This window comes from Gasterosteus aculeatus, chromosome 8, assembly GCF_964276395.1.
Source record: "Gasterosteus aculeatus chromosome 8, fGasAcu3.hap1.1, whole genome shotgun sequence".
NCBI classification, from domain to species: Eukaryota; Metazoa; Chordata; class Actinopteri; order Perciformes; family Gasterosteidae; genus Gasterosteus; species Gasterosteus aculeatus.
The window spans coordinates 15470729-15498571 of NC_135695.1; the positions used below are offsets into that span (position 1 = coordinate 15470729).

At 45.0% G+C, this 27843-nt stretch overlaps 1 protein-coding gene and 1 long non-coding RNA gene across 7 annotated transcripts in view; one reads left to right on the top strand and one right to left on the bottom strand.

The window, feature by feature from the left end:
- Window positions 1–2024: 2024 nt before the first annotated feature.
- Window positions 2025–27843, bottom strand: part of ttll7 (tubulin tyrosine ligase-like family, member 7) — a 64343-nt gene continuing 38524 nt past the window's right edge. For 2 of the 6 annotated variants that reach the window (XM_078108353.1, XM_040184422.2), the window contains exons 13-23: window positions 27105–27240; window positions 22345–22431; window positions 19934–20165; window positions 17874–18169; window positions 16606–16740; window positions 13955–14035; window positions 11681–11841; window positions 9486–9659; window positions 8361–8464; window positions 4513–4617; window positions 2025–3758 (exon numbers count right to left, since the gene is read on the bottom strand). In XM_078108353.1, the coding sequence (XP_077964479.1) occupies window positions 4535–4617; window positions 8361–8464; window positions 9486–9659; window positions 11681–11841; window positions 13955–14035; window positions 16606–16740; window positions 17874–18169; window positions 19934–20165; window positions 22345–22431; window positions 27105–27240 (1489 nt within the window). In that variant the 3' untranslated portion in view covers window positions 2025–3758; window positions 4513–4534. Of the gene's footprint in view, window positions 3759–4512; window positions 4618–8360; window positions 8465–9485; window positions 9660–11680; window positions 11842–13023; window positions 13520–13886; window positions 14036–16605; window positions 16741–17873; window positions 18170–19933; window positions 20166–22344; window positions 22432–27104; window positions 27241–27843 lie in introns of those variants that run through there. The other 4 variants (XM_078108355.1, XM_078108354.1, XM_040184424.2 and 1 more) reach the window with 3 other exon arrangements.
- Window positions 5499–6793, top strand: LOC120823986 (uncharacterized). The gene is made up of 2 exons (XR_005712895.2): window positions 5499–6233; window positions 6455–6793. It is a non-coding gene; the product is annotated as an uncharacterized LOC120823986 (long non-coding RNA).

Sequence of the window (27843 nt, forward strand, 5' to 3'; positions counted from 1 at the left end):
TGCCACACACACAAACACAGTTCATTGCACACTGTGTGGGTAGGAGAGACACACACACACACACACACACACACACACACACTGTGTCATACACAGGCTGAACACAAGCAATGTTTGTCTGATAAGAAAGGTCACTTTTAGAAGCTTTCAAACCACCACAGGCTGCACTTTTAAAGCTACACTAGGAAGAGAAAAGAGGGCAGCCGAGCCGCCCGGACACCTCGCTCAGCCAGTCGTAATTACACAACAAATCACACTGCTCTTTTCCCTCCATGTCATTTGAAGTAGTGGATTAAGAGCATAAAATCTGTTTTTTTTTAAGCTCGACCATCTGTGTTTGAGCTTATGTGTGTGTGTGTGTGTGTGTCTCTGTCTGCCTCCTTATCTCATCTGAACCATCTACCTCTCTCGCCGGCTCCCAGTCGCCCTTTTCACTCCCAAAGCCGGAGAGGTCGGCTCAGGGCACCGAAAACTGGGTCATCTGGGTGTTGTGAAAAGAAAAGGCTGGAGTCTGGCTGCAAAGGCTGACTGGACCACACTCAGGTAGCGGAGAGAGAGAGGAGGAGGAGGAGCAATTGATGGGATGGGCCCGAGGAGAGTGACGAGTGGAAAGGTCAGGACAGCAGCGCGGCGCAGCTCTGTTGCGCGGGGAGATATTTTTGGACAGCACGTCGGGGGTCACAGCACCAGACTGTCAGCCTCCGCTCTAGGCCGGTTTCAGGGCCCCCGGCCAGGGCGGAGGCAGGGGAGCCTCAAGGTCACGACCCTGCACCTTTTCTGCTGACAGGAAGAGGGAAGGAGAGAGGGACGGAGGGGGTGGAAAGGTCGCAAGGACCTGAAGGCCGTGCCGCATTTCCAGGTCTAAATAGAACTGGCTTTCATCCTTTTTTCAGGGGAGGTGTGTGTGCGCACAAATGATCATCCGTGCAGAGTGGCGTTCAGGTCAAGATGGAGCAAGAAATAACTGCCCGGGTACACACACTTTTTCATTTCGGAGGCGAGGGACACCTGCCCATCGCGGTCCTCTTGTGTGAGAAGTAGTTTCCCTCAGAGGCTGACCCAGATAGCCAGAAGGCCGCTCCAGTATACCGGATATCAGGTGGAAAGGAAATTCTGAACCCATCAGATTGACGGCACCTCAGGTGTTTCTTATTAGTTCTGCTTGAATCATTTAGCCCCAGTGTTTGCTTCACAGCTCCTACTTCTGTCGATACTATCTGGGCTAATTAACTGAAAAGTAACAGTGAAGATTATTAAAGTTGCCTCACCATTATTCAAAGAACATCAATGGGAATTGGTCTCTAGCTAAACCACGGCCTGTCGCCCAAATGCGTGTCATACCGCTCTGCTCCGTCTTCATTTGCCGTCTGTCTCCACACAATCTGCCGTCCATTGCAGGTAAGAATGTAGAGTGATGATTGTTTTCCTGAGCTTGTGTTGCAATCAGAGCGTTTTTTTGCGTAGCCGTACGTGCCTGTTGGTGCATGCAGCGTGCCCCTCTCTGCTCAGCCCATGACTGATAACGCCTTCGCACCGACGGTGTCGATAAGAAGGCGTGATGCCCACCCGTCTGGTCCCCCCTCCCCCCAAAAAAACACTTTACGACAAGTAGTTTCGAGTTCTGTCATCCATTTATGTAGGAATTTAACATCCTTTCTCATTAACCATCTCCGTTGTGTATCGGGGTTTTCACTGGACTGGAAAAGAGATTTGAAGCGAGCACAAAAGGTGTGTGTGTGGCTCCCCCCTTATTGACTTGTCAAGTTGTACCACCTATATTTCAGAATCAAGTGGGTTGAGACAGCCATGTCAAGTGATGAGTCATTTGTCGCAGCTTAACGAATGTCAGCCGTCATTTGTTGCCACGGTAGTCATCCATTCTGCAGCCTGATAGAGAGCTGGTGACCTTTTTTAATTAAGCATGGTCCCACAGCAAAAGTTGTATATGTGTGCATGGAATTGTCTGCAATCACAAAATGTAACATCGGGAACTATAAAAACACAAGACAAAAGGAGCACATGCGTTTGTTTAAATATTTTATTGCTATGTAAAATTAAAAATCTCATACCTTCAATGGAAAAAGTACTACTCTTAACACAGAAGAAATCAGGCAAAATGAAAATATTTGGCATTGTGCAGTAGTGTTAGGTGTATGGGACAGATTCAGCACAGCGTTGCTGCGACACTTGTTAGTCAGGATCGATGTTATAAAATGCACACTGACAGAGGATCATCTTTAAAGGGTCTAGTCTCTAATCTCATTGACGCAGAAAAGTACATAACTAACGCTGCGTTTCTCCCTATCGACATGTAATGCTATGTTTAAATGAGGTCCTACTGTGTTTCGTGACATAGTAACCGCAGTAAAAGCCCTGAACACATGAAGCACGTGTGCTTATTCTTGGCACATCCATGATCTGGCATTTGTACCTACAGTGCGATGGGGGAGAAAAGGCAGCAGCAGCTCGTCCCGAGAAAACATGCCGCCGTTACAGTCCTGAACATTTGCGCTGATGATCCAAGTGCCACACAAGCTGAAGAGCGATGTCCTTGTTATCTCTGACAAATCCATACTCCGGACTACAAATCTAAGAGTGAAGTGTCTCCTTCCTAGTGAAAGCGCTACAAAGACACAATAATTAATGACGGAATAACAAAAGAAAACTTCAAGTATATTCCAAACGCAGCTCCACCTCATCTGGTCGAGCGACTAAAAATCTAAACATGCAAACACTACTGCTATGTGCACCCGCTGTCTCTTTCTGTGACGTACTGCAATGTGCATATCAGGAAACCGGGTGCTCTCCTAAGACTTAAGTTTGGCCCTTTGCGCTGTGGCATCAGAGTTAGCTCCATCTCTAAGAGGCAAAGAGGCTTGGCTTTACTACATTGACATTCTAAACGTTGTGTTGCTTAATAATGCAGCTCTCAATATCACGAAGGTAAAACATGAAGCGTCAACATTCAAAGGTTTGAATCCTCAGACCACCCCCTCTCTCATTGTAAAAACTGGAACATAAAGTGACTATTGAAACACTTATAAACATAAAGCCTCTTATATAAGTTATGAAATAAATTAAATTCAAATAAGCAAAGACAGACATACATCCATACATTAAACAAGGGATAGTTTTGTTAATCATTCCATATCTGCATTGTGCATCAGCATTCACTGCATTCGTGGAATACTTTCCAAAATAAGTAAGTACATAAATAAATAATCCTTGCATTGTTAAGTATTTGTTATTTTTTTCCTTTTACAGTACCGTGACTTGTAACTGTACAGTGAGTAGGTATAATACAGCAATTACAATGAGAAAAGAACCCCTAGTCTGCTGTCACTGGGGGTAACGGTGGAGCTTGAGGGTACCAGCGCTCCGCTGCTCTATGCCGGCCCAGACTAATCGAAATTGAAAAAAGTCCCTTCAGCAATCCGTAATCACCTGTCCCTTCTTTGTGGTCGGTCAATGGGGGAATCGGCACAGGTTTAGGCTCCGGACGCTTTCCGGAGCTGCCTCGACCTCGGATCTGTGCCGGACATGCAGAGATCGGTGTTTGGCTGGGGTGAGAGTCGGAAGGAGGGAGGTTTGGCGTCAAAAGGCAAGGTGAAGGGAGCCATGGTTGCCCCCGGTGACCTCAGAAGTGTCCCATCCTGGCAGCCAAAAGGCCGCGTGACCGCGGCACCGTAGAAGAGATGCGGCCAAACCTGGACGAAGGCCACTTCATGATGAACTGGGAGGTCACTGGCAGCAGATACCTGGACAGACGGAAACGAGCGAGGGACGGAGGGATTAGGGGAGAGGATGAACATAATGAGAGGATTAGATAGGCATAGGTCACATTTTAGAGGTCAGGGCGATCAGTGCGCGGCACTGAGACCACACATTGCAGACTTTTCATATATTTCTACCGTTGTTCCATTTTACAGCCGTCTCCATATGCTCATTTCAACCATAATAACAGCTGGGTGAAGATATCATGACATCACCCTCCCCTTGAAAATGAGAAGTAAATGAGGTCCAGGTTATTTTTTACTACGGCTGCTGAGGATTAACATTTAATTGATCAATCAATAAAACATTTTGTCTATATATGACAGCCATTAATTGGAAATGACTCTTCAATTCCTCCCACACCAACGTGACAAAATGTTCTGTTTTGTCTGACCAACAGTCCAAAACCCAAATATATCCAGTTTACTTTACTGGATGGCAAAGAAAAGCATCACATCCTCAATTTGAAAAGTGGATTTACGATCAGTGGTTAAAATCTGAATAATTTAATTGAGTTATCCATTATTCATTCCAGCTCTAATTTTATATAATGTGCTGAAACTAAACCAAGATAGTCCGGTGTAAGTAGCTCATACGCAGCATTTATGTATGTGCTTGTAAAAATATAAATGATTGACCTCATACTGATAGAAGCAGATCCTTTCAGGACAATGGGATTTCTCAACTTTGACCTTTTGTTTTTTTAAATGGTTGGTATCATGAACAGAAAATCCTCACCTATCATTCCGAGGCACAGGTGTCAGTACCTTTCTAAGACTTTTCTATGACACCTTCCACCGAGACAGAGCAGTGAGGCAGCTCCTGCTAACAGCGTTCCAGTACCTGAGAATGAGACCAGCGTCAGGTTGAGATCGAGTAGAGAGGGGCTGAACCCTGCTTCCATCTTCCTTAGCTACTGGAAATGAGTCAGATATGGTTGTCAGAGCAATGTCAGATGAGATGATCAAATCGCAGGCAAGGTTAACTGAAGGTTATGCAAATGTCGGGGTGCTGTTCAGACGACTGGGTCTCCCAGGCTGATCAGTTGGAGGAATGACTTTCTCTTACGGGCTTTTGGCGGCAGAACTTGTTATATTGTGACGTTAAAAATGATGTGACCTTTTTGCCACTTCCGCAGCGGGGATCTTTAGCCAATGAGAAATGCATCTAATAATCGTTTAGTTGAAAAGAGAAGCATGGACAAAAAGAAATCGTCCCTGTGGAAGTGTTTTAAAAGGACACAATCTAATCAAAAGGGAGCCACCGGGCTGGAGGATCCCAGATTGAAGAAAGGATATCTTCATTTAAGCCGGTGCAGAGACAGAATACGTTTTCCGCTGACAGCTCTCTCTCCTTGTGAAATAGCTCTCGGACAAATTAGCCGAGCTGTTTCTTCTAAAGTCGACCGGTGAGAAAAAGAAGAAAAAAAGTACATGTCGCTAAGGGCGGCCGCATCCAGACAGCCACAGACTCAGGAGAGTTAGAACAGATCCAAATTAACTTCATTTAGTCCCAACGAGAGTGTCCTCGAAGCGGCTTCAAGTGGGCCGTGGGTTTCCCTCCAGCGCGTCCTCTTCGGCTCCGACTGGACTGAACAACGGCTCAGTCCGGCACTTGTGAAACTCACTCAAGAGAACAAGTGGGGAGCATATGTTCGGCTACGAGCCTTTCACGTTTACTCCTGAGTGAAGTCTTCAAGGTGACATTCAGTGAATCCATACCATGATTTAGTGTCAGCCTTGTTTTCAATTCCTTCTCCTTTTTGTTACATTTCTCTCCCCCTGCTCGGCAGCTTAGTCCCCCCCTCTGTGCGGTTCAATGCGATTCATCCGTTGGGATTCTATTCATGAATTTGTGGTAAGATTTTTTTTATTTCTTTTTCCCATCCCCTTCATTTTCTTAAGGCTTAGGCTGAAAAAACCCAAACCCAAACATGGAAATGACAGTCAAGAAAAAAAAAAATCAAATCAAATATTGAACATCTATTGGGAGTTCTGTGTTCTTCAGAGATCCTCCGCTATTCACTTTGAGAATATTCTGCTTCTAGAAAGCATCATGGTGCTGGTAAGAGGCTGGGGTAGGAGCGATTCTCACGTCCAAGCGGCCCCCGTCTCTGCAGGCTATATTTAATTGGATTCACATTCTGTATCTTCCAGGTCCGTCGTCCTTTTGATCACGAAGCTGGTCTTAATAACGCGCATGCTTGAAAGCCTGGAGGGAGGCTTGTTCAATGCACTTGTGCTTTTCTTCAATCCATCCGTTGACAGGGAGACGTAAAGATACTCTCCTGCTCCGCTGCTGACATGCAAAGCCACAACCGCCAGCTGTTCCTCCCGACAGGCCTTCCGCGCTCCTCGGCCACGAGATGCAACCGCCGCCACACAAAAACCAAATACCATGACAACGGATGGAGCGAAAGACGGACTGCCGCGATAGCTGACGCAATCACAAACCAAGAGGTACAAAGTGCCTTGAAGGTTATCTGCAGCCCACATTCAGCTCAACACCCCAATTAACCCTAATTACTGCCACGCTTTTCAGACAGATGAAAGTTAATAGAATCTAAAACTTTTGTCATCATGGGGAAGTTGTCTTTGGGTAGTGACAGTAATTCCAGGCTTAACAAGAAAGTCATTAGTGGAAAAGTCATTTGGTTACTTCCTCTCATCTGCCCACACAGACTGAGGGACGCACGGGGCTGTTGACATACCTGATGAGGACACTCAACGGAGGCTTGAACAAGAGCGGGCAGCTGCGGTCAACAATGGAGACGCCACAGACCCCAGCCTAAAGATCTGTACTTTGTGACGTGCCAAGAACTGTTGCATGTTGTGTGTGTGTGTGTGTGTGTGTGTGTGTACATGCACAAGAGACTGTGTGAATATGGAGTTAGAAGTGGTTCAAGTCATCGACACAGGGAGGGTTTGTTAAAACCAGTCATTAATGTCATTAATGCTGTGTTCTTGACCCATTCTTTCTCCAGTGATTTTGTCAGTTAAATAAATCTATTGGAATTTAATCATTGCTAAATCTTGTATTTACAAGTCATTGGGAAGGACATTCTCACTCCTCTTTCCATCCATATGGGCATGAGAGTATTGTTTTAAATACCATTAGAGATGAACTGATTGATTAGTTGCCGATCACCGGTGGCTGGCCGGTCGGTTTATATTTCTGTTGTTGATCACATTGATACTTGCGCACGGCTGCCACAAGCACAGAGTCACTAGTCACACCCAACAGGTTTTGGTGAGTTAAGAAGTCATGAAGCACACAAATCATTACAACGACCGTAAAACCATTTGGAACAACAATTATTGAGACACTTCTTATTTGGTAATTTATTTCAATGCATGCTGCTCAGAGTTACCACGGCGACGTGCTCGTCTGCCGACAGCGCAGTGCCTTTCCCTATAATTTATTATAAAGCAAACGGCTAACTTTAAGTTATGCCATCATGTGTTCAATTGTAATCTTTCTTAAATCTTTAATACATACGGCTGCTCGAAGGAGAATTTTTTAAAGGAATGTAAAATGTATATCAGATAGGATCTGTCTAACTTTATAGCACTGGCTCAAGGCATTTATTAAAACATAATTGAAACTAGTAATGCTAAGATTAAATACTATCATTTATTTCCTACATATTAATTGTTTTCTCCAAATAACCGCTACAGATGACGTTAATATAGTTTAAAAAAAAGGAAAAAAATGGAAATGGCAAAAAAATAAGAATTGATGGGTATAGGGTATGGTTGGTTTCTGTGTAAAACATTGAGGGGTCAGTGATAGTAAAGCAACGCTCACATGACATGTGCATGATCACGCACACACACACACACACACACCATTTACCCTCCCAGAGAAAGCTTATGCATAAATGAGGCAATAATCCTAATTGCGTCTCTTCTATCTGAAGTGGCGACGCGTTGCGTCTGTTCCATGCATGCCTGATGGGGAGATGTGAGCCGTGTGTGTTGTGAAACGGCAAACCACACGATGCAAGCCGAGCCATTTTCTGTCTTGTTTTGACAAGAAAACGAGCGGTGCTTACGCTGATCATGGCACTGATGCGATGTAGGTGAGGCTGTCAGCTCCCACTAAGGCCCCTCTTTCTCTAAATGCACTCAGTGTAAGAAGCTCTTGATAAACGTCTGGAGTGAAAGGCGGCGTAGTTGAGCATGTGGCAGCAGGGGGATTGGCTGGTGACGTACAGCAAGCCGGCCGAATGGTTGCGATGTGGACAAAGTGGTGTCAACAGTCTTCATGTGCTTTCTTCTCCTGTCTCCTCCTTCCTTTCAAATATTTTGTTTGGAGTTTTTGGGCATCAGATCTAATATGAAATACATCCGATTCTCCTGTATAAGTAGATCCACTTATTTGAAGATTAGCGAGGGGAAGGAGAGGAGACCATGCTAGACTGTTGGTTGTGCAGCTAAAGCAAAACATCCGTGTGGCAGGTGGGACCAAGCCTTTTGTCGCAGCGGTGAGGTGGTGCGCAGCAGCGGAGGAGCAGGGAACAGGGACGGTGCTTGGAGATGGGGGGGCGTGGGGGGGGATTTAGCGGAACTACACCAAGCAAAGACCTGCGTCGAGGGGCGAAGAGACGGAGGAAGAGGAGGAAGAAGCGGCAGCGACAGCAGCAGGGGTGGAGCCATGGGTAGAGGCTGGTCCGGCGGCAAATGGTAAGCTTTTTTACACAGACATATAGACAGAAGAAATAAGGAGAGACAAACCAATGCACGCTAACAGGGACTCTCAAGCACGGCTACTGCAAACGTGGGTACATGTGTCATTTTGTGTTTGCTTGACTAATAAAATCCAATTACATTCTTATCTCAAAATCCTGTGCTGTCCGCAGTCCACTAATTTATCATGTTGAATCCCCCCCCCCTCAAAATGAATATGGTTAAAATAAAACAATCAATGGAAACAAATTGAGATTAGTCACAAGCACAAGTGGCTCTACAACTGTACACAAACCCCACACACATTTATCTTTTAACGGCAGAGGTTTTTATTCTGGAGGCGCAAAGTGATAGCCTGTTAAAATATGCGCAAGAGTTATGAATCATGTAAAGCGAGGCCCCAGGAAAAGAAATCTCTCTCTCGTAAGGTCATTTGCTGCACAGGCTCATCTGCGCTCTAATTGAATTAAGCAGGCCTCGGGGGGCCCCGGGCTAACCTGACGCTAATCTGTGGGCCATTATTTCCTGTTAACGGCACTCTCCCTCTCCCCCCTCACTGTCTGCCAGCCCAAAGCATATGTGCTTTAAAAGTTCCCTCCGAACCTGAGCTGCTGTCTCCATCAACCGTAAAAATAGAATGAGCGTTTTTTTTTCCTTCTTTTTTGTTCATCGGGTTATTTGATAAAGATGATAATAACTCTAAGAGGTTTACTGTGTGTCAAAGGGGGTTCATTCATTGACTCAACAATTCAAAAGAACAGAACAATAACACCGTTTTTTTTGTGTTTCATTACTGGCGTCACTTTACATACGCATTTAGATTTTCACATCTGAAAATGATACCAAAGAACAACTTTAGCCTGGAACCAGTCGACTCATGAATCCCATCCTGTTATTGAACCGTATGCAACCACCCGACTCTACGAGGAGCTATTTATTACAGCAGCAAAGCTATAAGAACCGTTTGAAAATAAAGACTAAAGACCTTGGGGGGGAAGTCATTGAAGGGTTAGGGTGTCTCACCTGGTGTCGTCCCACTCTGGACTGAGTCCGGTCAAAGAGCCACGGGACTCTGAGACGAACTTGTAGACGACCAACAGGCAGTCTTGGCAAAGCCGGACCAGCCGGCGGGAGCACAGCAGCTCCTGGGGGGACACCACCTCGCTGCTCTTACTGAAGATGCTCTCCCAGGATGACCTGGAGCACAAACAAGAGGGCGGGCGTCAAATAAAGTTAGTAGTTGAAGATAAATCGTCACCGTGTATTCAATCTCATGCATTGTACAGCCACACGGATTAAGTGCAATCTATTCAGTTCTATGTCCTTAACACCGTTTGGTCACTGTACACGCGTGAGAAACTCTACACCCAGACATGCACACAGAAGACACACAGGGAGGAAGTGTGAAACAAATCCGAGTACAGTTAACCCCCTTTACAATGCCGGACATACCCCTGACTGTGAGGGAGCTTCAACAACTGAGACACACAACCCAGGGGGCTGCGTTTGATGTCCACCCCCTTTCTCTCCTCAGGGGGTGGGGCGTGCTTCCTCTGAAAGGGTTCAAAAACGGAGTTGTTTTTTTTTTAATTCTTTTTCTCTAAGTCGTTTTCAAAGCCTGTTGAATTCATCGGCCACAATGGCTGCTGGGCCGTTTGATTGTTGTTAAGTCCCCTCAGATAAAGTATCAAACCGGAGATGGAGGGAGTTGGGGGGATTCGGGGGGCTGATCTCTGATTTGGAGTGTGCGTTTCGAGGTCCACGGCGTCCTCTGTCGCCGCAGGGTGTCGAGACCCCCCGTTGGGCTCATCCATGTTTGGGGCCGTTGCCTGTGGTAGGGAGGGGCCAGGCGGTAGGCCGGCCTCCTAGCTGGATCGGCGCGGCTGGCTGTCCTCGGACAAAAGCTGCTCCGGGCGAAGCGTGCTGGGAGGTGGGGGGTAGCTGAGGCTAGGCTAGGCTAATCCTGCCGTGCATCTACCCCCTCCAGCCAATCTTTTCTCGACAGCTTTTTTTTCCCAATCAATCTCCTCTCTTTTTCTCTGTCGCCGGGGCCTCCCCCCACCATCACCTTCTGCTTATCGCCCCCTTCATCTCTATCACCCGCCCGCTGCCTTTCTCACTTCTCCCTCGATTACGACTGCCGCTGAGGAAGTTGGGGAGGAGTAAAAGGGAGAGGTGGACAGAGACTTCAATTACACCCTTTGAGCCCCGTGTGTCGAGGAAAACACGGCCACCGAGCTGCTGAACTGTAAAGAATATGGAGTGGGGGTGGGGGAGAAGGTCACACCTCCGTCCCCGACGAGATGAAAAGCTTCCGGCGCAGCAGCTGTCTGAATGTGAGGGTTGTTTGTGTGTCTCTGTCTCTGGTGCTACATAAGCGGTTTTTGTTTAAGCGTGCTTATAAGTGTGAAATAATTAGTATAAGAACCATTCTTGTCTTTTTTCTGTGGTTGTGTGTGTGTGTGTGTGTGTGTGTGTTTTTGTGTCTGCTGTTTGAGGGTTTCTATGGGAAATTGATCAAGTTGGCTGTCACCATCTTGTATGAAGCCACTTACTGTCGCATCAAAAAAAAAAGGAGGAGAAATAAATAAAGAAGAAGCCGAATGAGAAGTTCAAAGTATCTGATAACACGCCGTAATAAAAGAACTGAGCAGCCTCTATTCACCTCCTTCCTGCTTCCATTCCTCCCCTCTCCTTCTCTTGCTCTCACCTGTGAAAAAGCCCTGATTAACAGCCCCGATTTGTGACCTTAATTTGCACCCAGAAAATGTTTCTTTCATCCCAAAGAGCTTTCAGGAAAGTGCAGCGGGGCCTGGTCGGTCTGTCACTCATTCTGTGTCATTCAGCTGCAGTCGCTTCCCTCGTCACACTGAATAAAAATGGCAAATTGTCTCTGTCACTGAAAATGATATATCTCGACAAACACTGGGCTTAAGGACATGGGGAGATTGTGAGGAGCGCGAACTTGTAGTTATTGAGATGAGATAGTGGCATTTTGCTATGAAGGGAGTGATAATTGGCCTGCAGTCACTTGTTTGTGTTGCGTCAAAGAATTAGTGTCCATGGACCTGTCTGTTCATTCAATGGTGTTCTTTGTAATGGTGAAATGTCCCTCTTCCCTCCTGGTTGGATCTGATTTCTTTTCTTGTTTCGAAGTTGCCAACTGCAGTCCTATTCATGATTGATTGTAGGCTTTTTTCAGTTTTGAGGTGACCTACCCGCTGTTGGAGAAGCAGTTCCAAAGGCCCTGGCCGTGACTCCAGAGCAGCCGGTTGAAGACGCGGTTGAAGAGCCGGTAGAGGTGGAGACTTTCTACATCCGGCTCCTTCCAGATGCGCTGCAACACTGAGCGGACATTTGTACGAACAATGTCCAACACCTGCGTGACAGAGGAAGTGGGAGCGCAAAAGGGAAGAGAGAGCCTCAACGGTTACATATCGAGAATAGAAGAAGAATATCGAGAATATCGAGAAAAAGTAGGAAATGACTCTTGCGAGACAAAAGGTGACAGCATTTCTAATTGAAATGCATGGGTTGGCCTTTGTTCCAAAAGTACTATTTCTTTCTCTTTTTTTAAAAATCTTACCTTAAAATTAGCAATCACAGAGGCTAATGCATTCACTCAGTAACCCAGAGCGAGCGCGCTTTAATGAATACACAGGCGGATGCATGCGCACACCTGAGCACACCGGCAACGTATTATAAATTAACCAACACATCCTGAAAACATGAAACAGAGATAATGAGGATTTGTGCAGGTTTATCGCCGCATTCGCGGTAAAGCATGGCACAGGACGCACACAACGTGTGTAGTCTGCTTGTGTGCCTGTGGTACAACAAGGATGGGCGTGTGGGGGATGCTGGGGCAGACAGTGGAGAGCAGGGGAGAGGACTAATTGCTGCACCGACGTCAGTCTTCGAAAGAAGGTGTCAGAAGTTCCCAAGCGGTCTGAGGACACCTGCGCCAGCCCTCCATCTTCCTCTCTTCGTATTCCCACCCCGACCCACCTTACTGCCTACTCTGCCTCCCCCTTTTTCTGTCTCTTTTCACCCCGCTCAGAGTGCAGCACTCTGGCTCTTCTGCTTTGATTCCTCGGCTCCTCATTACTGACGTTCCCGTCTGACTGTGTGTGCGTGTGATGCAAAGACGGAAGATTTCCAGAATGAGGCGACTTGCACACACACACACACACACACACACACACACACACACACACACACACACACACACACCAACAAACTGATAGATAAGTAAACACACACACACTCACTCACTCACAGATATGTTTTGGTTATGGTAATCAGATGGCGCTCCATTCCTGACCTCTGCCTGCTGCTCATTAGGCTGCTCCACTCCAAATAAAACATCGGCTCGCACAGCCACAGCCCACAACAGCGGCGAGCACAGTTGTGCAGAAAGCAGCGGCTGAGAGATCACATCATTACTGACACGCCTACCGGATGGCATTTCTCGTCTTGTCCCCCTCTTCTGTTATGTTTACATCCTATTTGGTGTCTCTGCCTCTCACTGACTGACATGATAATGATCCGCAGGCGTGTCTGTTTTTCTCTTCTTTTTTTTTCTCCCTGAAGCGTGATTTGGGGATTATTTTCGCACTTTAAAAGTTTTTTTAAAAGGATTCAGAGTAGGTAGGAGTGGTGACATTTTTCCTATTCACCAGTTTTAACAACGTCCATTCTATACCGGGTGAGTGTATAGGCTGGAATGAAAGGGCTAAGGCAAGAAACTTGTACAGGTGTCAAAAGATAAATCCGGCCAATTTTTAAATTTTTTTAAAGCATTTTCTCTGACAATGATCTCTGAATATTTCTCGTACTCTGGGGACCCGCTAATCTCTGCATTTTGAGGCCACATTTCCTTCAGCATTTCCTACAACTCTCAACTTCTCTTTATTGTTGAATTTTCTATCAGTGGGGTTATCGTCTAGTCCCCTCAGGAAGCAGTGACCGCTCATCCAAATTCTGTATGCGTACTGTATCTTGAAGAAAATCAGTATTTGCTGAGCCTCGGTAGCCACAGAAGACAAATTAAAATTCTCTGGAGGCACCATCCATCCATCCATCCATTGTCAGACCGCTTATCCTGCACACAGGGTCGCGGGGGGGCTGGAGTCCATCCCAGCTAACTTCGGGCGATAGACAGGGTACACCCTGGATTGGTCGCCAGCCAATCGCAGGGCAACACAGAGACACACAACCATTCACACTCACATTCACACAACTACGGGCAATTTAAAGTCCCCAATTAACCTGATCCCCTGACTGTGGGAGGAAGCCGGAGAACCCGGAGAGAACCCACGCAGACACGGGGAGAACATGCAGACTCCACACAGAAAGGCCACTGGGCGGAATCGAACCCAGGGCCTTCTTGCTGTGAGGCGACAGTGCTAACCACCACGCCACCGCTGGAGGCACCAGTAAGATTTAAATTAGCTCAGATATCTATGATCTGATTCTAGCATAACACTCACCTTACGCTGTTTTGTAGAGTCCAGCTTCACTAACCAATAGGAGGCCACTTTTGATTTGTGATATTTCCAGGTGTCCAGGATCTATGGGAAAAAAAAGTTGGTGATTTTTTTTATCTCATCATTTGAACATCAAGTAACCATTTACATATTTTTAAGTTATTCTTTTCAACAACCCCCCCACTGCAGGTCTACTTGGCTGACATTTTATCACATATGATGCTTAAAGTCCAGATCAGAACTTGGGGCTACCAGAACACTCTCACAAGGCGGACATTGGGTTGTTCAATTTAATTACTTAACTACAGTAAAAATGTAACATTTAACAAAATGTAACATTTTTTGCAACTGACAATTTACAGCAAAATCAAATATTAGAACTTTCCCTTTTTTTTAATTTTATACATACACATTTTTTTTGTGCACACACATTTACGTATCTGGAGTGCTGACCAAACAATTAGGCAATAAGACCACACAATAAAATTACGCAATTACATAATTATCCTTGCAGACTACATTTCACACGTCAGATGTGTCCAAACTTTTGGCTCTGGCGAGCATTTAGATAACGCAGTGCTTCTCTGTAACAGGGTTCTGTTTTCATAGCACGGCTCGGGGATAATAGGAAAGTCAAGCAGCGATCTTCGGTTCTTAAGCAGAAGGAAAAACCCCCCAATGTTTTACAGATGTGTCAAAAATCCTTTGGGGCATTTGTCGTAATGCTCAAAAGCTGGGCGGGACATTCCCATGCACTTGCTCCTGGTACCGACATCACTGCATACCTACAGGCACTGCTATTGTTGCTCTGTTGACTTAGTCTGCATCTCCCCAGTGGTGCACATACACTTCTCACGTGCATTTTACATCCAACAGTGCTCCCATTGGGAGGCTCCAGTGTAAACTTTATGTTTACTCACACACACACACACAGACAGGCACAAATAAACCATCATCGGTGATTCACAGAAACAGAGGTGCACAGGAACATGTTTGATTGCTTTAGAAAGTTATGTGTTTGCTTGTTTAGTATTCCCTCTCAATGAAACCGTATGAACCCTGTCTGGTAAGATGTTCGACTATTTGTCACATTTGTGTTGTGCAGTAAACAAATTACCCTCAATTACAGCGTAACAAAGCACACTCCATACATTCCCCCTTTAAATTGTTTTCCGAATGTGACAAAAAAAAGGTTTTGAGTGAAGGATAATAAAGGTAATTACTCAGATAGAAACACATCATTAGTCCAATTAGATGTTAACTTTAACGTGGAAAAAAAGGAATTGCCAAAGATTGTTTTTTCATGCCAAGAGAACACTCATGTCTCTCCTGAGGCGAGAAGAGAACAATACAGATGCAACGGCTCGTCTGCGTTTCCACGCTGCTCTCATTAGGGTTTGTTAACAGTACAGGTGTGGTGCTAATTGTCTCTCACGACCCGGACACACCCAGATGTCAGGAACCTTTTTTTTGCTCTTCTTTGAGGAAATTGTATAAGCAGACAACATTTTAACCTTAATTTCAACAACTAAAAGCATCCGTTTGGAGTTTTTAAAAGAATATTAGGCACTCTATGTGTTTGTGGCAATAAGATAATGCTAAATTACATTAATATTTCAAAGCTTACAATGGTTCAAATTATTTGCAAATCAAGATTTTAGTGCCCAAGCACTTCCCTGACTTTTCTTAGACACAGCATTGTACCCAGAGCGACACACGATCGAAGGCATCCAACTATTTTAATTAGCTCGGCCAGTTAATTATGTAACATGAATAAACAACTTCTTTTTTTGTTATTGTAGCCAACTGTGATCTTTTTTATATACATGTATCATTGGTATTTGTATAATTACTCAGCCTGGTGGAGGCAGTTTGGCCGGCTGCTGTCCTTTCAGCACCCCGGGAGTGTATTGTATTGTATTGCTCAACAAACAGCTGGTTCTGAGGACGGCGGCGGCCATAACGGAGGTCAGAGACAACGTGGACTGGACGGATGAACGCTTTCACAGTACTTTTGTGCCGCTGATGCGTTGCTTTGTGAGTTGAAGGTTAGCCTCCGCCCCCCCTTTTTAATTTTCTTTTTGTTTATGCTTTGACAAAATGCTAATTCAATTTACCATTTTTTTTCTATTTTTGGCCCGAATAAAGTAACACAGCTGTGGTTTCTTAAAACAGGTATACATTCATATATTAAAATATAACTTAAGCAATAAAATACTGTACAAACACACAGGAAATAAAAGGACATGGAGATGTGACCAGAAATAGAGGTGGCATTGATTAATACAAAGGAGCAGTGGGGAATAGTGTGGGCCAGCAAACTGACCGACATGTTGTCACTGGGGTTGTTTGAAAGACAATGGGAGCCAGGCCGGAGCGGACAGGCCATTGTGCCAGGAGGCAAGGAGGTCACTTTTAGTTAGGCTGCAGAGTGACCGCACCTGGTCCCAGAGGGAGCTCTGGGAATACAGCGGGCCTGTATCTCTTGTAATCCATGTTCGCTTTCACTTTGTCTATTTTAGTCTTTTTCTCCCGTGGTTTGTTTTCTTCCAGTCTGTATCTACCTCTGAATATGAATAACTTTGATTTGAAAAATAAAATGCATATTAACACGTTATTTTCATCCACAAATCGAGTAGAAATGGTGCACACACCTCATCCAGCACTGCCTCAGCCTCCTCCTCGGTTTTGCCCGGAAACCTGATTCTCATGGCGGTGAGTGCAGCCAGAGTCTGACGCACCAGCTCGGTTTCCTGCTCTTTACTCCTCAGGTTTATCAGCGGATCGCTCTACACGCACACACGAGAGAAACGGATGAGTCTAAAGACGCACATAACAATAAAGTCTATAAAGTTTCACTCAAAGCTACGGCGATGTAACACTTTTTCTATAGCAAAGTTCACCAAGCAGACGTAATAACTTGAAAGGGTTGCAATTAACATATCACTTAGGAAAATGAATCATTAACACTCCTTGTGTATGTAGAGGGGGGAGGGGGGGTCCTCCAAATGACCGAGGGACAAGCAAGCATTAAGGTGTCCTATGCAAATGTGTTAACGTGTTGTCAAAACAACAATTCTCTGAGCAGGGTGTAATGTGATATCACTTATGAATATTAGTCATTATTATGAAACTGCCATTTCTACCCAGAGCTCTCATTAATTTATGATCCTGCTGCCACCAGTATAGTCACGGCTCATTATTGTGTTCACGTAGCAGTTAGCGCGGAGCAGTTTCAGTAATATACATGAACCCTCCTCATTTATTACCATTTTATTAGCACTCACCGGTGAACTAAAATCTGATATGAGATTTCCTGTACTAGTTTACTCATCCCAAGAGGTTTGATTCCCACAAGGAATGCAAATGTGTAAGAAAAAATCTCTCATTTTGTATACGTGTGTTTTAGTATACATGAACACAACTGGGACAGTCCGTGGCCTTTTTCAGTAGAAAGGTTTTCCATTTAGCTCTATCCTCAATGTTAATTATTCTGCTCCATTTCAGGTTTGTTACAATGTGTGCAAAGGTTACCGGCATACTTGTAAAGAAGGAAGGGGAATGGAGGAGGCAGGTGGAAAGCAACAGATGGCAACATAATAGAAGGTTGCAGTGGGCTTATACAGTATTGAAGGAGCTGCTTGGGAAACTCTTTCAGGGCCCGGATATAATATATGCCACAGGAAGAGAAGCGTAACGATGGCAGAAGTTAATTTCTTGGTCAGACTTTAGTGAAAAATACCTTTTAAAAGGAATTCTAGATTGTTCACTTTAAACTCTCTTGAAGGAGTAGCTCAGCAGAGGATTCCCACAAAATGCCAGCTTCGCTACTTAAAAATGAATTTCACGTAGTTTTCTATGACCGACCGCCATTCCGAAGTAATGTAAATTCTGCTGTGAGTAACACAGTCAAGTATCTTACTATGTTGGAGTGGATGGTCCCCAGGCTGTTGCTGTGAGGCACGCGGTGGGCGGAGCCGCTGCGGCTCAGGGAGTGAGAGCGCAGCGTGGCGGAGCTCGGCCTGACGAGGGGAGTGGCCGCGGGAACTGTGGGAGAAGGCCTGGAAGACGGCGCCCGCAGCTCATTGGGCGATGAGAGTGAGGCGATGGAGCGTGGGCAGGATATGGAGCGTCTGATTGGACCAGAAAGCGTTGGCGAAACGGAGGCAGCGGGGCTGGTTTTGAGTGACTTGATTGGAGGTTTCCAGTGCATGCGACCTGCAGAGACACAGAAGAGAGGGATAGTGAGTGGGAGGAGGGGAGGGGGGAAGGCTGGGAGGGGGGGGGGGGGGGGCAGCGACACACTGTCACATTTCAATTTCTTTTCTTCCCTGATCCTGTCTCTGTGCTCCGGTCACTGTCAAGCTCTCTTCTCTGCTTTCCATCCGTTGCCTGGTGGCTTTAAAACTCCCAGTGCCGCGTCGCCCCGGCGCGCCGGCACAGCGGCCTAGTATGAGTGTGTGTGTGTGTAGCATGTGTAGTGGAAACCAGAAAGTGAACAGTAGTCCTGTCTGCTTTGGGGATGGATTAAAGAGCATCTCTCTCTCTCTTTCAGACACACAGATGTACACACACACACACACACACACACACACAAACACACACACAGAGACACACAAGCTGAAACTCCGCACTAACCGTCTGCGTCAACCTTTGGACTCCTCCAGATTATCTAGCAGCCAGCATATTAGTGTGTTGTCGATTTGTGCAGTTTGTGTCCGCCTGACATCAAGTTTGCACACAAGTGATTATGAATGTGCGTGCATGTGTGTGCGTGGCGCTGCCCAACTGTCCGAGGTTTGGACATTTTGCCAAATGAAAGTATTATGTGGCTTAGTCCATCAACCCTTTGGTGGCTTGGTATGGAGTAGGGCTTGGCAGGGTTTCTGTCTCTCTCTGCACACTTGCACACACACACACACACACACACAGATCTGAAAGTTGGGAATTTTCATGGCTTTGTCCCGTATTTGGTGACAAATGGAATGAGCCCATCGAGTGAAAAGTGAAACCCTCCGCCCCAACAGGCAACCAGAGAATTTATTCTTTACAAGGTTTGCACAGAGACTGCAGTGAAAGGTGCCGTCTGCCTCACTTCAAAGCGCTGCAAGTGAGTCAGTCTTTGTGACTTATGCGATTTGGTGGGACTGCTTGGGACTTATCGCTGTCACTTTAAAACGAAGAATATTCTATTAATAAACCCAAGGTGTTTTCAAGGTAAACACCGAAGAGGGTCTTCTTTTCTTTCCCTGCCTCTTTGCTGCCGTCACCTTCCGTTGAGTGTTGCTGTACTGTTCCCAGTGCTTTCCTTCCCTCAAGTGCTATTCAGTCCTTCATCATTTGAGTGTGTGTGTGTGTGTGTGTGTGTGTCCAGCTAGTGTATAAAGCTAGGAAACTACTTAACTTAAAAAAATCCACTTTTTCCAACAACCACGACAATGATCATGATGCTAGCACTTTAATTAAAATCTAAGTACCTGCCTTCCATTTCATCACGTGAAATATGAACATAAATACTGGGATGAGAAACATCTCTATTGCCCTCCCTGGCTGGTTCACATCATCACAACCGGCCCTGTGCTGTGTACGTGAGCTGACGGTACTGATCAAAGCAAAAAAACTTTTTAATTTTTAAAGGCAATGGGTTATTTACAACTATGACTGTTTTTCAAACTGTTTAAAGTGGAAATTGTATCAGGCTGGAGGAAGCACTCTCTGTGATATTTAAATTGAGAACCAAATGCTGTAAGAGACATCTTAAAGAAAATGTGTATGTGTCTGATACGGGAAAAACTTGTTTTGTTAGCAATTAAGCTAATTGCTGTAATCAGATGGAAAGCTCTGGTTAAAAAAGACACACAGTAAACAAAAAAGAAACCAAAGCAAGAAAGAAATGGCAGGAATCAATGTCCCTGTCAAACCTCCTCGCTCAGGCTTCTTAATGAAGACATTGAGATACTTTTACTCAACCTGCCTCTTTACCTGAGCGCTCAGCCAAGTTCTTGTCCTTGCTCTCCCCGAGGTCGTAGGACACTTTCTTTTCCCTCTTCTCTCCGCAACTTCCTCCTCCTCCTCCTGCTTTCCCCATGTCCTCTTCCTCTTCGTCTGAGGAGGAGCAGGAGTTATCGGCGCTGCTGCAGCTGGTGAAATCAGCCAGGTAGTCCGGTCGTTGACGCCTTGGTGTCTGGCTGCATTCTGGCATGGCGGTCATGGGCTAACAAACGCAGATATGGACACGTAAGGCAAATACAAATGGGCAAAAAACATACTATGTTACATTAGATGACACAGACGTGATCGTTATTACGTGATCTCACACAAACACAAAATCACGTGACTGTGTTGACTTCCTAGCCTTACGCCTTTTTGAAGTAACTCCTTTGGGAAGTGTACAACTCAAACACCCTCTAAAGGACGTGAGGACAACAGTAAACAAACCCTCACACACGTGTACGTAAATACATTGAGACGTTGTCAGCCTCCCTGAGCCTCGCCTCACCCTCAGTCTGTTACCATCTGTCCCTGGGAGACCTGCTGGTGGCTCGGCGAGTCCACGTCCCTACATGAGTGCATGTTTGCTTGCGGGCTCATTATGCAGGGATGCACGATTACACATGCACCCGGCTGTCAATGGGAGCGGCAGCTTGAACAAATTGCACCCGATTGGTCGATGTAAAAAAGTTAAGAAATATGACTTTAAAAGTTTCCTCACATATCAAAAGTGGGCCTTGTTCTGCGCCTGTAAAATGAAGATCTACTTCGCCCTAAAAACACAAACACATTTTTCACAGCGAGGAGTTCATTAAGTCGAGCCTTGTCTGTTTCACATCCTGTAAGGGGACACACTGATAGCGTTAATAAAGGATTTACACATCTGTTATTCAACGGTTAGCTCGGGCAGTGCTGTCAGGCCACCAGAATTAATGGGCAGGAAGTGATCACAGGGCTTGCGCAGTCACCGCTGGGTAGCTGTATAGGTGACTGATAGAGGTGGATGGAGACAGACAGATTAAATACACGAGAGGAGAATAAAAAGGGAAGATGGGAACATCAGATTGATGGTGAGAGAAATAAAGAGGAGTACAAGGTGAATCTGAGTATCGGAGCAGGGAGGAACCGAGATGAGGCATTGAATGGACGGAGTGAACGGAAATGAGCACAGAGAGAGAGAGAGAGAAAGTCGCATGGAGAGACAAAAGAGACAATGAACGCGTTGGGAGAGAGAAAAGGAGACAGGAACACACAGCGGATAAACACAAGAGCGCGAGACAAAAAGAGACGGCCGGTCATCTGAACAGACGAGGAGCGAGAACTTCGGGTGACTGAGTGAGAGTGAATCAATATACAGCCTATGTAGTCAGCTGAGGACACAGCGAGGAAGACATTTGATACAGTGAATAACTTAGTTACAAAAATTGGACAGAAGAAGCCATTAAAAGAAACAACTAAATATGAGGAGAGGCTTGCTCTCCCTCCTTTCACCATTTGGCTTCCTGCCTTCCTTGCTCTCTACCACTTGTCCTCTGCGTCTGAACATTTCCTCGGCAATAGCAAACTTCAGCGTCCCTTCCCTTTCCCTCAAAATCCTGTCTCTAATCCCTCAGCCTCACTCCTCTCTCCCTCTGAGCTTTCCCGCACTCGCCGGTTCCGTTTCACCAGATGGCTCGCGAGCGCTACACCCCCGAGGGGCGAATCTATCCGTCACAGCTCTTCTTTCCCCCTGCTCTCAATGTCTCTCTCAGTACACTCGGCAAAATCGAAACTGACGGAGTCCAAATTAATTTGGACAACAGTGATTGTGTCTGAACAAGCCCTCATTGCAGCTAAGGCCTCTCTAATGCTGCGCTGTCGAGTCCCTAACACACTCTTTGAGTGTTCCAGCCAATTTAGCCCTCGAGTGAGGGACGGATGTAGATGTGCAGAGAGGGAGAGGGAGAGAGAGAGAGAGAATAGGGATGAGGTGAAGGGAGAAGAGGGAAGCAAGGTGATGGAGGGAGTAATGTGCTGTCGTGGGAAATTGAGGGGGCATAGAGGTGTATGTGACAGAGGGACAGAAAGAAAGAGAGGGAGGTAGACGGAACGAAAGATAGCACGCAGAGAGCACGAGAGACAGCCTGACAGCCGTCCCCCAGGGGAGTCGGGTCTTTTCTTTGGATCTTTTTGGGATTCTTTTCTTTCTCACCGGTGGCCCCCTCTTTATTTTTAAGAATCGTGTCCTGTATGCTTTCCGTGGGCGTTGACTTCAGGCATCTGCCTGCGCTGTCCCCCTCTTCCTCTTTCCTTCTCTCTGATAGTCTCCTTTGCACCTTTTCCGTGGTTCCCTTGTGGACCTTTATTGTCCCTCGTCTCTGTCTCGTCTGTGACTCCCTGTCCCCCGTCTCACTCTCACCCACCTTAGGGCCTCGTTGCCTGGAGGTTTTGCCCATCAGCTTCTCGTCGTCCAGCTCACATTGCTCCAGCAGGTCCAAGATGTCCTCCTCCTGGAAAGAACAAAAACACAAGGTTAATGAGAATACGCCCAAACTAGGATGTTTGTCACATTAAGAACATATTATAAAGTTTCATGCATCGCCAAAGGCTAACAAAGTAGTTCAATTTTAACGCTGGTAATCTAAATTCTTTGATGGTTTCTAACTACTTTGCAGTCAAAATGAGTTTAAGAAATTAAGAAACTTTACTTAAAAAAGGGTGAGGCGTGAAAAAGTTTGACTAAGGCATGTGCACCTTATCTGGGGGTTACAAAAAAGGCCCTGGCTGCACATGCATTGCTTTTTGGCAGCGCTTGGAGGCTGACTTTGAAAAAAGGCGGAGTCACGGCCAGAGTACTGGGGTCTTGGCCATTTGGCCGTCGCTGAAATGTAAGCAAAGGTGATTAATGTTGCTTCACGGCTGGGGACATCAAAAGCTCCCACTCAACGCTCAAATACGGTTGAAAAGTGATTGTTTTCTCTCAGATTAGGCATCAAGCAGCTTTCCGGGGTTCCTGAAAAGGTCACTGGGCTCTGGCTCTCGGTGTTGGCGTGTTTGTGCACCAACATCTGTGTGTGGATACAAACGGTACGTGCACAGTGGCATACTTTCACGTTTGGAAGTATGAAAATACCCTTGTGCGACTGTGCGCGATGGTGTGTAAAGTTGTAAATGATTAAGCCTGAATTGATCAGACAGTTTTAGCTGTTCAGAAGAAGAAATGTGGAAAACATCAAAAGGAGAGTTAACATCTTAATTCTAATTCTATTTCCCGACTAATTTTTACAAATAAATATTTTAGACTATAATGTTTTTTTAGCCCATGTGGCTGGATGTGACGCCAACAATCTCTGAGTATGGAGATCATAAACTATATCGTCCGAACAAAGTGCTTCTTTGGCACGACAGAGTCTGTAGTCTTGTCCAGAGAGCTTTTGTATTTTTATCCATTATTATTACAAAGCCGTCATTTTCTCTATTGCTGGCAGCTTTTACCATAACATTCACTGACTTCATATTTCTTGGCTGTTTGACGGATGAGTCTGTCTCATCGTGGTGAGGGATTTACTTCCTTTACTTAGAAAAAAAAAGAAAAACATACCCCCCCGAGCCAGAAGAAAACCTCTTGCTAAAATCATGCTCATTCTTTTAGACAAATAAAAGAAAAACCCAAAGGACACCTCATTTATTCTTCGAAGCATGAAGGATAAGCTTTGTAGGGACTCTTCTCACTGAAAATATGTCACTATTTTTAAAGGATTGTTATATAACAAACAGCAGCTGTGAAAAACACAATTCTCCCGATCGTTTCATGCACATGGGTGGCAGCTCAGAGCTGCTACTGTTTTTGTTTTTGCCTGTAGGTGGCACTGGTCGGGCTGGAGCTGCAGGATGAAAAGCGTTGCATTGGATGATACCGGCCAACTCGTCAGATGTAGCAACTTGGTCAGTGAAGCTACACCGACTCGCTGGGTCAGTTTTACATTTGTCAATATCCGCTTGTTGGATATATACAATGTATTTTCAAAATAACCTTCGGTGTTTCGCGATAAAACTCAGCTCATGGAGAGCTCATGTTTTCTTCCTATGTTCCTATTCTGGTTTAAGTACTGGAAGTCAAGTTTGATGTGTCCGCAACAGGAGTATTTGATTTCATTTCATCTCAGGCAGTCATTACTGGTGTTTTGCTGTTATTTACTGACCCGCTGTGTTTTTTCTCTCCTCTCCTTTGACCGAGGGCAAAGCTTTGTGTGCACAGGGAGCTGAGAAACGCACTCCGCCATCCGCTAACTTGTTGCCGTATCCACCGATATTAGCTGCTATGTTTCAACCACGCACTGCATGCACACAGATGTTTCCATCAAAGCATTTTTCTTTCTTTCAAAAAGATAATTCCGATTTTTCTGAAAGTATCTGCCGTAATATAAAATATTGAGATGCATTGAGAATGTATTGAGATGCATCTAGAATTTCTTGATTCATTGACAGGTGGATTGTAGTCAAATCCAATTGCGGAGCCAGTGAAGATTCACACCTCTGACTGTGAAGTGCTCCCACAAACATTTTTCATTACATTGACAGCTTGCTAAAGGCCAGCTGAGCAAGCACCTGCATTCTTATTTTTCTATTTTTAGTGTCCATATGAGAAAAATTGAAGAATGGGAATGCATCAGCTGAGCGAGCTGGAAAGCACGGATACCTAACAACAGAACATACAATTTGATGCATGCCTGTCAAACATCAGTAATGAAAGTGGGGAGAAGAGTGATGTAAACCCTGCAGAAACCGGAGTAACCAGTGGGTGTATTGTCTGCAGCACAGCAATGAAGCCGAGCTCAGCAGTGCATGTTTTCACCAGGATAATAACAGACGTTTTATTTTCCTTGATAGCGTGACAGTCCATGACATTTCTCAATTCATGGCCCCGTGAAGCCACAAAGGCATCAAACATGAGTCTTGCAGGTACAATGTGTGTCAGGCTTGACAGATGTGTTGATGGACTGCTGGCAAATGACCTCTGGCCCCAAGAAAAAGCATCCAAACGCGCAATTCACGTCAGATTATGACAGATTATTGATCCCACCAGGGTTGTGGGCCAAAGTACAGTGACATTGCACATAGTTAATGGCTTTGGTTTAACACACAATCATAAATTGTTGTTCCAGTAGAAACCGTAAGGAGGAATAGGTTCATCCACAAAGTTTAAAACAGTTGTATTAAGTAAAGATTGGTTAGTATAAATTTGACACTAACACAAACGTTAGTGATAAAAGCAAAACTAGTACTCCCAACAACTTGAATTGGCATTTATAGAACTCAAACTAAGTGTAAATCAAGCAGGCTATAAAGGAGTTAAATTCTGTGTGTGTGCAGTGCTATCAGTGACAATGACTTAACAAAAAGCAAAGGTGAGGAGCACAAGCAACCCCACAGGAAGACTGTAAAGAAAAGTAACTCAAATGAATTTGTGTTTTTCCCTTGTCTGCTGAAAATCATATTCAAATTGAGGAACATCCTTTCTTCTCTAAAAATGGCCAAGATTAGTATCACCCACTCTGTCCATTAATACGGGCGGTCCAGTTGTCACTCATGATCATGTTATTAGATTGCACATTTTTGAGCACTGTATGTTCCTATTATCTCTTTCTTTTCCTACTTTGAACAACAGTCAGATTTCTTTGTGTTGACTTAATTAAATTCACCTCGGCCTGTTGTACCATCTCCCGCCTGGTATTTAAATGACATCTCTGTAAGGATTCTCTGCAGAGATCCTTGACAGACAACGACCGAGGGGCTAGTTGCTGTTTGGGAAGCGTTGTTTCTATCAACGATGCAATCATTGCATATTACATCTCATCCCTGTGCTTTGATGAAAATGTGTAATGTCCAAACTAGTTGGAGATAAAAAAAAGGGGTAGTATTTACTATTATTATTTCCATGTTTTTTTTTGTTTATCTGCATTTTTCCTACTCAATGCATCTTGAACCTCCATGTGTTTTATTATCCCACAACGGCTTCCTCTGTGTCTTTTTGTTTAATTGATTTGTTCTTTGTGAAGCCTATTGTTTAAACCGCAGCACCTGTTGACTTAAGTATTCGTTAACAGTTGCCTTACAGTTGCCACGTGTCCATATCACAGCGACAGGCGGAACCAGCTAGCGTGGCTCGATGTACAACAGAACTATGATTTTTACATGGGCTTCAGTAGTATATAGAAGGAAAATGTGTGTGTTTTAATCAAAGGGTGACAAGTTATTCTGTCTATTGCGGAAAAGCATATTCACAACTTTGAAATTACATGCGTTTTCTCAGAAAACACGGCAATCCCAGTTTTCCATTAGCACTTAAACGCAGCACGTATGCATAGATTTATGTTGAACAGGGGGCAGAAACTCAACACCCAAATGTAATTACTTGTAGATATGCAGTTCACCTGATCTCCTGATCTTGATATAATATGAACTATCGTGCTTGGAATTTGTGTGTGGATTGAGATATGCATTTGTGAATGACCTATACTACACACAAAGCTCACATTTTTAAATCTTAATTTTAAATGATTTGATCATTGTAGAATAATTTGAGATAAATTTCAATTCACATACCCCCCTTTCTACTCTTAAGGTGTATGTAATGTAAATCTAGCTCTCTTCTTCCCACATTTTAATAACTTCAGGGTTTAACTGAAACTACATTTGTTCTGGTACCAAAAGAGACTTGACATTTATATTCCTCTACCTCCATCCAAGCACGTGCATGTCCTCGGTTGCGTGTGTTCTCATATACATGTTCAAATGTGTGTCCCTTAATCTTAAAGAATAAAAAAACAAACGGGATTGACATTGTTTTGCGGGATTTGGTCTGCGTTTAAGAGCTCATGTACACAGCACAATAGATATTTGCAGAGGGAGTGAGTGAATGACAGTCGAAGAGTAAGGCAGATAGAGAAGAAGGACGTCTTAACAAATCTAAAGGACTGCAACACACTTTCCACATTATTTGCGCATCCTTTCGCATCTCTGTGGGCAGAATCCTAATAGAAATGCATGTGTGTTTCTTTCCCTTTAGAATGTGCTGGTCCACAAGAGCATATTGTGTCTATATGTTTGTGTGTCTATGCATGTTTATATGATGTTTGTGTTTGTGTGTGCGTGTTTGACAGTCTGCCACTGACGTACGTGCCTTCATTCGTTTCAGAGGATTATTCATTTCCTTTTGAAGTGAGGCAGCTCGCCCGGCGAGGAAGGTCTGAAAGGCGGCCGAGAGCAGGCTTTCATACTTCTCCAGCAGCAGCTTGTCGTCTGGGGGGTAAATACGTCTGTGGGCCGCAGAGAGAGAGAACAGCAAGGAGAATGAGGAAGGCACGGAGAAAGAGGGAGAGAGAAAAGGCAAAGAAGGAGGGTCATCGGCGCGGATGAGAAGGGTGAGAGGAGAGATGATGAAACAGAGAAAACACAGGTTGGGTTCACCAAGGAGAGGGTGGGGGTGATGACGGCGGGAGAAAGAAATGGAAGAGGTGTATTGGGGTTCAGCAAAAGAAGGATATGAGGTGAGAGGAGGAATGGGGACAATTGGGAGGGAGGGAGCCATGACGAGGGGAAAAAAGAAGGGTAATAAAAGTGGAGAAAGTAGGTTGTTTGAGAAACAGAAATAGGGAGGAAAGAAAAGAATACAAAGATTAAGGGGGAGGGGGGGAGGAAGAGGGAGGAGTGGATGGAGGGAGGCAAAGGGAGGTCGAGGCACAGCAGGTGAGTGTGGAAGATGGACAAAAAGACAGCGAGCAGGAGAGAGAAACACACAGGCGGGGAGAATTATAAGTAATTCAGGCGTGATAGAGGGACAAAAGAAAGGTGAAGAAGTATTAATGGAGACCTTGAGGCACGAAACCGTACAGACTTCAAACTTCAAACTCCTCCCTTTC